The 11,329-nt window shown below is 52.8% G+C and overlaps 1 protein-coding gene across 10 annotated transcripts; it reads right to left on the reverse strand.

Annotated features, from left to right (window-relative positions):
* Positions 1–616: 616 nt before the first annotated feature.
* Lair1 (leukocyte associated immunoglobulin like receptor 1) lies at positions 617–10,218 on the reverse strand. 10 transcript variants are annotated; one of them, XM_063253283.1, is made up of 10 exons: positions 10,081–10,218; positions 8,869–9,089; positions 8,460–8,495; positions 4,742–5,077; positions 2,932–2,982; positions 2,559–2,666; positions 2,421–2,463; positions 2,306–2,343; positions 2,091–2,131; positions 617–1,730 (listed from the first exon to the last, which is right to left on the reverse strand). In XM_063253283.1, exons 2-10 carry the CDS (start codon positions 8,900–8,902, stop codon positions 1,599–1,601), a joined length of 819 nt encoding a protein of 272 aa, XP_063109353.1. In that variant the 5' UTR covers positions 8,903–9,089; positions 10,081–10,218; the 3' UTR covers positions 617–1,598. The 10 variants fall into 10 exon arrangements, with proteins under 10 accessions (XP_063109353.1, XP_013003233.1, XP_013003228.1 ...); XM_013147779.3 differs by lacking the exon at positions 10,081–10,218 and having other exon boundaries at positions 2,091–2,126; positions 8,869–9,315; XM_013147774.3 differs by lacking the exon at positions 10,081–10,218 and having other exon boundaries at positions 617–1,718; positions 8,869–9,315.
* Between the last annotated feature and the right edge of the window lie 1,111 nt (positions 10,219–11,329).

Below are 11,329 nucleotides of genomic sequence, written 5' to 3' on the forward strand. Positions count from 1 at the left end.
TTCCTCTCTTCTTATGTAGAAGAAGAAAGATTCTATTAAGTCAGGTATTTCTAGTGCTGGAACCTGAGTGGACACATGCTTTATTTCTTTAAAAGCATTGTCAGTCACTTTTGTCCAAGCTAAGGCTTCAGATTCAGAACCTGGACAGCCTTACACAAAGGCTTTGCATTAGTTCAAAATTAGGTATCCACATTTGGCAGAAGCTGACTGTTCCCCCAAATAGTGAAGCTGCACTTGGTGACAGGAGATCTGAGACCACAGAGGTCCTGTACCCAGACCCTAACAAGTCTCCTTCCCTAGCTGCAATCAAGTACCCCAAGTGTTGAGTTCTTAACAGAGATCTGAGCCTTTTCTTTTGAGACTTTAGTTCCCTTTTTAGCTACAAAATTGAATTTTGATCATGCTATTGGAGAACAGCTCCCAATTTGGTCTGGAGATTAGATTTTCCTACACACTGTAGAAGAATCCCCTGTGTGAGGTTTCCCAGTGCCAGAGAGAAATGCTGGGGATTTTCATACACACAGTTAAAGTGCTCCTCCTACAGCAGGCGTGAAGATCTCTATTTCAATGCACTTTGCCCTCTTTTCTTGAATAATCAAATATGCACATATACATATATAAACACACACACACCCCTGTGTATTTGTACATGTGTGCACAATCTTTGTGGGGAGAATCTGATGTTTTGCCGTGTGTCCATGTCTCTGACCCACCCCGACACCGGAGAAGCCACAGAAATCTGATTTTCCAGGAAAGGCTTCCTATTTTTTTAAAAGAGACTACATACACACAAGCCTTTCTTCTCAGTTTGTTTTCTGTTATGAAGTGGGGCACACAGTGAAGACGGCACACGCTCACCCCCTCCCTGTCATCGGGATAATTACCTGAGCGAGGGGGTGCGACATCTCTGTGTGGAAATAGCACCTGTGCCCCTTTGTGCGTGAACAGGTGTACGCAGGTGTGTGCAGGGGCAGCTCTGCACCCAGTCCCTGTTCCTCACACGCCACCTCCTTCACCAAACCCACAGCCACAGCCACACCAATCCCAGCATCACAGAGGAGTTCAGGGCTGCAAAGAGCAGCGGTGCAGATGCCAGGGTCTGATTGTACAATCACCTCACTGCGCGTGCATCGAGTCCTCATGATGACCCCTGAACCCAGCCTGAGCTAGAGAAGGGCTGAGCTCTCAGCTGTGTGAGCAGTGGGCTGGGTCAGCAGGGGGCTGGGGACCTTTGGGGTCCTCTCACAGATCTTCAGAGGGATATTTTGGGGGAGAGTAGTTCCCAGGAGACAGCCAGGGTCCGTAGCTCAGTCCCTGGAGATAGTCAAACATCTTAGCTGAGTCTTTGAGAACAGCCAGGCATCCCTGGAAGCAGCTGCAGCACTCTCTGTCCCAGGACTGGTCACTGTAACAGGGATCCCAGATGTCCATCTCCTTGCTGCAGGCAGATCCCTCCAGACTCTAGCTCCTGCTCCAGGAGAGCTGACCACCTGGCTTTGCAGACTAGAGTGCTCCTGAGAGAAGCTGTCCATGGTGCTGCAGGCTTCCTGGGGTGACTTTGAAAGGCCTTAGGTGCAGGACCCAGGTGGGCTGAGTCCCTATCTGGTGATGACGGCATACATGCAGGGCTCTGCCATGGCCTGTGGAGACACTTCTCTGTTCCCCCTCTGTGTGAGGGTTCGGTGGTCTAGCTGAGCATAGGTCACCTCCTGTGGGCCCTGCAGCAGGGTCTGCAGAGAGAAGCCGAGGGGAGGGTGGATCCAGGAGAGGGAGAACTGAGGACCCCCATCCAGGAATCCTTTCAGCATGCCACCCCTTTCCATGGGGCATCAAGGTTGGTCTTTGTGACCATCAGAATGTGGAGATGAGAGCATGTCCCTTCCTGGACAGGCCTCCAGCTAGGATGCACCCCCCAGCCCTGGTCACCTGCTGGGGAACATAGCCCTGGCCCACTCTTTCTCTCCAGCCCAGACAGACCAGAAGACACACCACCCGCTCAGTTGCCCCTGAGTCCCTGACCCAGGCCAGCTTCCAGCCCTGCCAACCATGTTCTTTAGTACGCAGTATCCATAACCCATTCAGAGACTTACGGAGGCGCCCTGCTGAGGAGGTCGGTCAGCTGTGGCCTGGACTGGGAGAGGACACATGGTCAGGTCTCAGGTGGACATCAGAGGGCAAAGAGCACCAGGCCCCTACACTCCACCCAAAACCTCCTCGAGTGCTGCCAGCATTCCCTTCTCCCTCTGCCTGCTGACCCACTGAGTGGCCTTGCCTGCTCTAGGTTTTCCCTCCCCTGGCCCTGTACCTGCTGTCCTCCCTGGGATGTCCCCAGCCAGGCTGGCCCTGAAGGAGGAGAGCAACCAGATTAGGCCAGCATATGGCAGAGGGTCAGGCAGGGCGGGGTTATGCAGGGGCCTCACCTCTCCTGAGGCCTCTGTTCCTGGTCCTTGCAGCTGGGCGGCCCTGAGGACAGTTAGGGGTCTGAGCTTAGGAGAGGCCTTGCTCTTTGCACCCCAATAGCCTGCCCTGGACCACTGCTCTTTAGCCCTGACACTTACTGTATTTATTCTGATGCTGGTGATGGAGGCAGCAAAGGAGGAGCAGAAGCAGCAGGGCCAGGAAGCCCATGCAGACCCCAACAAGAACATAGAGGTGCCCTGGGGAGGCTGGAGAGGATGGAGCCAGGTTTCCAGCAGATGCACCCACAGAGCATGCACTGAACACACTCATGCTGGGCACTCCTCACTGACTCAGTTCTGCAGGAAACCCCAACACCCCCAGCAGCCTTGCAGCAGGGGGACATCACCCCCTCTGGGCACCCAGCCCTGCTAACTCCGCTGTGCACAGGGGTTCAGCAGCCACCAGCAGAGTGGGAGCTTCCCCCTCCCAGAGGCACAAGCAGGCTGGGGACCTGGTATCACCCTTACTCACCGAAGGGACCTCTGTCCACCAGCACCTCTGTGGCTCCTGGGGAGGTGGAGTCTGGAGAGAAGTCAGAGGCCGCAGATGGACAGGACAGGCATTGTGACCTCCCAGCCCAGCTGCCCTTCCGGACCTTTAGCACCCTCTGCTCCAGCACAGCTGGTCTGGAGTGTTCTGCTGGGGAATCACCCTGCAGCTGTGCAGCCCTAAGTAGGAAGCACTATGGTTATGGCCTCTGATGCACCCATAGTGAAGTGAAGGAGAAGTCAGATTCTCAGCCACTCTGCCCCATTCCAAGGCCTTAGAGACCACATGTAGCTGTGATAGGAACTCTGACCCTGTGGACACAATGCTTCCTGCACATAGGAAGCTGAGCTGGACATCACTGTCCATACTTTACACACGCTTGCAGAGACAGCAACCGGAAAGAAGAAGGAGAGGATCTGGGTCCAGACTCAAGTGCCAGACCCCATCTCTCATTTCATCAGTTCTCACAGCAGCCCCAGGCATGAGTCCCTGCAGCTCTTGGCCAGCGCTCTTCTCTGCAGTCCCTTCCTCATGGGGCCCTTGTCATTGTTAGGCACAGCCTTTGACAGTGTCCCCTTCTCTCTCACAGTGCCTGAGTGTGGCCAGTTCTTCCTAGTGGACAGCAGGGCCCAGGGCACGATGGTGACACAGAGCTGGGCAAACCTGGATTTGGGATGTGGTGACCATAGCAGTCCTATCAAGGCCCCTTCACAGCCTGTGCCTTTCAGTAACAATTATCCACATTTCAGAGGCAACATGAAGTATTAGAGACCAGAAGGCTGCATCCCTCTGGGGTAGCTGTTGTTAAATGTGTTGGCAGTGCCTGATGTGCAGCTCTGAATTCCATCGCTGTCCTACTGCCTGGGGAGGCCAAACCCCTGCTATGGTCTCCTGGCACTGAGCCCTGACCCCGTACTGCAACACAGAGCCACCAGTGAACCCCCAGGACTGAGGACTCTTAGTGACCTCTGCAGGACCCAGGGCTGTTTGCAGGGGACTGAAGTCTCCAAGGGCAACAGCAGGATTCAGAGACTGAGGGGCAGCTGCTTAGAGCCTGTCCCCAGCCTGGCCCTGCCTTGCCCTGCCCTGAGCATCACCTAGAGAGCACATCTGGTCACTGTTCAAGCCCAGACAGTGTCCCAGGTCTCCTGAAAGAACAGAGCAGGGAAGCAGGAGAGGCAGCAAGGCCCTGTGCTAATCCACCCTGGTGGGTGTGGCCACTGCCCCCAGCTCCGCCCACCACTTTGCTCTGCTGACCCCACAGATGCTCTGTAAACAGCAACTCTGCAGCCCAGGCAGGACACAGAGGTGGATTGGAATCTCCTCACTAGATCCTGACTCTAGGAAGTCTCTGTTGCTGACCACAAAAGAGCATGGACTATCCCATCACAGAGCTTCTACCAAATCACCATCCCAACTTGATCAAGAGCACCTTTGGACCAGGACACCTGTATAGTGTCTGAGAGGGACCAAACCAGAGAGGACATATTCCTGGGGGCACCTGAGGTTCCATCTCCCTGGAAAGATATGGAACACACAATCCCCAGGGGAAAGACAGTCCATTGTAGGGGGTCACTCTGCCAAATCTGGGGACCACTCCCTATCCAGCCAGCAAGGCCAGCTCCATGCCCACTCTGTGCTGGTATCGAATGGAAGCAGCAATTCAGGAAGCTTAGGGCTGGGAGGCCGAGGGTACAGGTGAGCTGAGAAGGAGAGAGGCTTGGAGTTAAGAGGAGAGGATGGGAGACAGAAGATGGCAACTGGGATATGGTCCAGATAAATGGGGACAAACCTGAGGCCACAGCTGAGGCTGTGGGGATGGAGGCCTGGGTGACATCTGCATCAGCCACTGTCAGGTTCAGTTTCTCACTGCGTGGAGACCAGGTGGACGATTTCTGATAGATGCAGACATAACACCCAGGATTCATCAAGGTGAAGGCAAATCTGGCCTCCTTCTGGAAAGATGAAGTGTTCTTCTCATCCTTAAATGTGGGACCATTCCCAGGGGAACACTTCTCCAGGCGAAACAGCTCAAAGCCCCCATTGGCCTGGCACAGGATGGTCACATTCCTGCCCCGGGATATCACAGAGCCTGGCTCAGCAGAGATGGAGGGTTGGGACAGGGACCCTAGAAGGAAGCAGAGCAGGGCCTCAGTATCCTCTAGTAGAAATCACCACATGCAAAGCTGATTTCAGGGGCACCGTTCAGTGTTCTGGGAAAACTCAGAGCTGGGCAGCCTTGATCCAATGTGAGCTCACATCACATCCATGCCTCTCCCAGCATGGTCTGTGTGCACCCAAATTCCTATCCCTGCCCGCCCTGACTGTAGGGACCCCTGCCCGGCACATCTGGGCCTGGCTTGGGTCTCCCAGGACCCTCAGAGGGAGCATCTGGGGTCCTGGGGTTCCACTGGGAGCCACTCCCCTCCTGCCCATGGCATGGCCCACAGCCTGTTGAGCAACATCTTGGGTTTTCCTCCAGGTTTCCTAGGCTTCTCGAAGCCTCATTTCCATTTCCTGGAAAGGTGTCTCCGGATGAGATAGGTGGGAATTGAAAGTCCCCACCTGTCTCATCTGGAGAGGAACTAGGGAAAGTGGGCTTGAAGTTCCCTCCAGGAAAGCTCTCTAAGAGCCAGGAGCTGGCAGAGGGTCAGGTTACCCTTTCACTCCTCAGTCACTGTCATATCTACAGGTAAAGGTGATGGGGCTTGCTAACTGCTCCTGTTTGTTACACCCAACACACAAACATGTGCATTTAACATGCGCCAGCTAAATATTACCATGCCACACACACCTGCAGTGCACAGCACGGTGTTTTGATGTAAGTGTACATTGTGGAATGGTAAATGAAGCTCATGAGCACACGGATTCCCCACATCCTTCTCCTGCTGTGTCGGGGGAGCACTCAGTGTTTGCTCTTATGATTCTCAAACACACCATAGGTAACTGTTAACCATGTTGTTTAAATGGTCTGAGCTTGTTCTAACTGAAAACTTCCATCCTTTATCCAGTCAAGGTGTCTGGGAACCACTGCCCTGGGCAGAGTGGGGACAGGAAGTGGCTGGGAGAAGCCCCTTGCCCCTCCTTCCTGCACCCTTTCATCCACAGGGTCATTGCTCTTTGCCCCTGGGGTCTCCTGATGGTGCTGATGGTTCCACAAGTGCAGGAAGCAGGGACACAGTCCCTGCCCTTGGCGATGAGAGTGCCAGAGCCAGACACTAAAGCAGTAACTCTTCCCACCCAAAGCTGCACCAAGACTTGAGTGTTCCTTGGGAGTGTCAGGGTGGATAAATTGTGTCAATTTGAGTTTAGAAGTTTAACTAAGAGACTTGGCAGGAAGCCATAATCCTTACTTTTTAAATATCCTCAGCCAGTGGGAGAGGAAGGCACAGAGGTAGTGTGAGTCCTACACCTGCTTTGGAGGTTGGAGGTGGCCTGCATGCAATATAAGGGAGGACAAGAGGCTTGCTTTTCCCCTCTTTTGCTCTGGCTGCTGCCTTAAACTGCTGCCCCTGTTCCTCACCACCCTGCCTGGGAGCCAGCTGGTTATGGTTATAGTTCACACACTGTGAACTAGCTAAATAAACCTTCCTTCCTTCATTTTGGGTGCCAGCAATTGAGAGAAAAGTAACCGAGACAGGGAGGGCAGGGATCTGGCACAGGAGAGAGGACATGCTGCCTGCCTTGGGGTGCTGGGGAAGGGCTGAGCTGAGCCCAAAGACAGGTGTGAGTTTCCTGTGCTGAGAACCCAGGGACATGGCACAGCAAAATGGGAATGGCCACCTGCAAGTACTGGCCAGAGGACACACAGCTCCATCTGGACAGGGGGAGAAAGCTTGGGAGATCCAGTGTGGGACACAGTGGCTACAGTTAGAACAGTGGGTGGTCCTATCTGTAAATCACCCAAAGGCATTTAAAATGCTGTTACCATGAAGAAAAGTCTGTGTGAGACACTGCATAAACTAATTAGCTTGGTTAAACTGGCGTGCAATGCCTACTTGCTTCACAATGTCATACTGTACGTGGTGAACAGGTACAGCTTTATTGGCCAATTTCAAACTCAGCCTGTGAGCTGAGCAGGAACTTCTGCCTCGGAAGATGAAAAGTTGAGATATTTAGGGACACCCATAGAGGAAGTGGCTGGGAGACAGCTCTGCCCAGAGCAGGGAGTTGTGTGGTTCTGATTGTCTGAAAATAAACTGTGGAAAGCCTCTGGGGAGGAAGAGCATTTTGTGTAACACAGTGTAAACACAAATCCTTTGAATATAACTATAAGAATCATGAAAACTAAAGTGATTGTATTTCTAAATCGATGTTTCAGACTGAAATCTCCCTGGTTTCAGAAGGACCTGGGCAGTAGCAGGTGTGGATAACTAGAGAGGAGCCAGAGGAGTCACCCTTGAGTTGACAAGCAGTTTGCCAGGAGAAGCTCAGGGCCAGAGGAAGATGGAGCAGTGGAGCCAAGCTCAGTTGGGGCCATTCTGCTCCCCACTCAGGAGAACTGACAGAGAAGTCTGGTCTCAGCATGCTCCCATTGGGGCTGAGTCTCCTCTGTGGACATCAGTGTCACTGGACACCTGAGCCCATAGTCACTGCTGCACCAGTAAGCTGACCTGAGAGACAGACCAACCAAAGGTCCATGTGAGGATGAGTGGACCAAGACAGTGTGGTGCAGGTGGACAACAGCACTACTTGTCCTTCAGAGAAGGCCTCTGTACTCGTGTATACTGGGTGGACATGCAGGGCATCCTGCCTAGTGCACTGAGCCAGCGTGGGGCAAGCATGACACGATCTCACTGCCTCCTGTTGAATCAGAGCCAAGTGTAGATCTGTGGTTCCCAGAGGCCAGGGGAGGCCAGTGGATGGGAGAGGGTAAAGCTGATGGAGAGGTTCAAACTTGCAGTCAGACCTGGGAAGGAACCCTAGAGGTCCACTGCAGGGAGGGCTAACAGTTCATGGTGACATAGTGCTTCTTTGAAATGGCTAAGGGGGTAGGAAATAAACATCCTCACCACACAAGACAGGCATATGGGGACTAAGGTGTTAATGAGCCTAATCTAATTCTCCCATAACATGAACATTATATAGAACATAGATATAGACAATTATTATTTCTCTTTTTAAAACAAGAAAATAACAGAAAACAGTAGTGAGCTGGGCATGGCAGTGGCAAAGCCTATAATCCCAGCACTCAGGAGGCTGCGGCCAGCCTTGGCTACATAGTGAGTTAAGGTTAAGGTTAGCCTCAACTATGTACTGGGATCCTGCCTCAAAAAAAAAAAAAAAAAAATATATATATATATATATATATATATATACATATACATATATGTATATGTATATATATGTATATGTATATATATATATATACATATACATATATATGTGTACATGTATATATTAGAGCCACAAGTTACACATTTTGGGTGTCATGACTGGGGACCATGTAGGATCCACCCCAGCCCCCAGGAGCCAGCTCCCTTCTGTCAAGCAGGGTTCATGTAACTCACCTTGCCGGGTGAGGATCCCGTGGACCAGGCAGAGCACTGGAAGAGAAGCCCAGTTAGAAAATGCCCACTGCCCAGGGTCCTGATGGGCTTTGCAGAGCCCAGGACTCAGCCTCACACAGCCTCCAACAAACCAGCCCATTTCACAGGGACTTCAAGCCCTAACCCTACTTGCTCTGGAAAACCCCTACACTCCCCAGAGCTCCCCAGCACTTCCTGAAACGGGCCTAGCTGCACACCCAGAGCCCTGTTCTAGGAGCAAGTTTTCTGCTCCCCCTGAGGCTGGTGGGAGCCTGAGGTCTCCTGCAGGACCCCACAACCTCTGGCTGGGGTCAGGCTAAGCAGGGCACAGGAGCCCTCACCCCGGTCACTTCCCCAGTCCCTTCAGTCTTCCCCATTGTCCCAGACTCACCGAGGGCCAGGAGGCAGGTGGGCCGAGGGGCCATGGCCTGTAGCTGAGAGCCCTGGGCAGACAGGGCCTGAACGTGGTGACAAGGATCCAAATGCTTCCCCCCTCAACAGCCTCCTTAAGCCCGAAAATGTGGCATCTCCTCTATTTTCTCTCTCTCTCCCTGGGGGCACAGAGCCTTCAGGGGCTCTCTTCCTCCCTTGGGCAGAGAGCTCTGAGTAAATCTGCAGGACAGAACAGATGGTGACTGCCCAGGAGGGACTCCAAGTTCACTGAGGAGTGGCCTCGGGCAGGGCGTTGTGACACAGAAACCCCACAGTTCCTCATACTTAAAGTGGGAACCACAGAGTGCTCCTGTGAGGGTGAGAACTGTGGTCTTTTTTAAAGTCCCAGCGAGATTGGTAAAGACACTCAAAGCTCCTCCTATAGGTAACATTAGAAGGCTCTGGGGTTAATCATCCTCATACACACACTGTCTCCTCCTAACCCAGGCTTCTCCCATCTCTCACTGCGGGGAGTGGGGGACTGGGTCCCTCCCCCACCACAGCTGGAAATGCAAAGGGTGCCACTGGCATAGGGAAGGGAGACACCTCAGAAAATTAAAACTACAGCTAACAGAAGGTCCAGCGATCCCCCTTCTGAGTGTGAATCTAAAGGAAGCCAGGTAAGTGTGGGGAAGACAGCACTGCACACCATGGTCACGGGAACAAATGTGACTCTCAGAGCAAACCTGGCTCAGTCCACGTGCAAGGCAAGAAGGATGGAGCTTCCTGGGGCCTGGAGCAGGGCACGCAGGGAGAGAGTAACCAGCAGCTGCTCATTTTCAGACAAGTATGAGGCACAGGCTCTGGAGAGGCGCAGTGTGACCTGCACTGTGTGCTTGGCACGCATGCGGGAAGAGCTCTGGTGGTGGTGGTCCCTCCATGCATGCACCCCATTCCCGGATAACACAGGATCTCCTCGTGGAGCAGAAGGGGCAGGGTGGTACACAGCCCTAGGACACCCACCTTGAGACCCCCCGGGAGACATGGGAGCAGATGGGGCACCCCTGGTGCCAGAAGAAAGGCCAGGGCCAGGGTCTTTACACGTGAATGTGAGCGTGGGGCTGGGCACAGAGCATCAGCAGGGGCTCTGGAGTCTGCAGCTCCAAGTACAGGGAGAAGCATCTTCTCCCTGGCCATGATGAGGGGGGTCTAGGAGGAGGCCACTGCTCACCTGGTTCTGCTGAAGGGGCTGAGGCCCAAGACTGCAGGGACTGCAGAGGGGAAATGCAGGCAGAGGCAGCCTTAGCAATCCTGCCCTCAGGGACAGTTCCACATGACCCGGTGTGGACAATGGTACTGAGAGCGGAAGGTCCTGGGGTTTATAAGAGTCCCATTTCTTGCCTCATAACGGGGGTGGGGGGGGGTTGCGAAGTAGAACATTGCCCTCCTGTACTCCATCTCTTGCGGCAACTCTATCCTGAGGTGATATAAGAAGTGCCCCGGTCATTTCCCAACAATGACGCGGGACTCAACACAGCTGAAACACTCAGCAAACCAAAAAGAAGGCTCCTGAGTGGCTAAGTCATTCTGTCATTCCAGCACTACCTGGCACTGGAATTGCCTGTACACATTCGTGGGTGGGAGGGGAGCCAGCCCTGGGAGTGCTGACCTATGTCCCCAGCCCATTTTGTTTTGTAGTTTTGAGACAGGATCTTGCTAAATCTCTAAATTGCCCAGGCTCATGTCAAAATCAAGATCTTCCTGCCTCAGCCTTCCTGCTTCAGCAGACAGGATAGATAGTACCACAACACCAGCTCTAGCAGGTTTTTAAGTGTGTACTTAGTTGTGTGTCCATTCCCTTTTATTGATGAGGAGAGAAAACATGTGCCTCTGATATGCACAGCTGTCACACCTCCTCCCTGGGGAACAAGCAGAACCTTCCTGATCTGCATAAACCCCTTTACTTGGTGCTCTGTGACCTCCTATAAGGACAGAGCCTCTCTGGATTCTGGGAGTTGGAGCAAACATTGCATGCTCTGGTTCCCTCCACATCCTGCTCCTCTGTGTTAGCTCCCTTTGCTCCAGGAAATGCTCCTAGGATTTAGGATTGATCCACTCAGAGCACCAAGATGAGCCCATGTGGGAATGGTCACCATGTGTTTATCCATGCGAGTGTTAGCAGGCATTTGTTTAGTTTCTACACCAGCATAAACCACACTGAGGTGAGTATTTGAATGCCTGTCAGTTGGTACAGATACGCTCGTCCCTCCAGAGCCTCAGGATGGGTTCCAGGACCCCCGAGATAACAAAATCCAGCCTTCCCTAAAATAGCACAGTATTTGGGAAACATGTCCACACATCTGTTGTGACCCATGCAGTTGAGATCACCTTCACATGATCTTGCTCCTTTGAATATCCTCTTTATTCTGAGAAATGTCTCAAGATTTTCTCGCTTCCCCATTGTCTTGGGTTTTTTTTTT

Source organism: Cavia porcellus, unplaced genomic scaffold, assembly GCF_034190915.1.
Source record: "Cavia porcellus strain 051 isolate PalLab524CR breed Dunkin Hartley unplaced genomic scaffold, mCavPor4.1 scaffold_7, whole genome shotgun sequence".
Classification (NCBI taxonomy): Eukaryota; Metazoa; Chordata; class Mammalia; order Rodentia; family Caviidae; genus Cavia; species Cavia porcellus.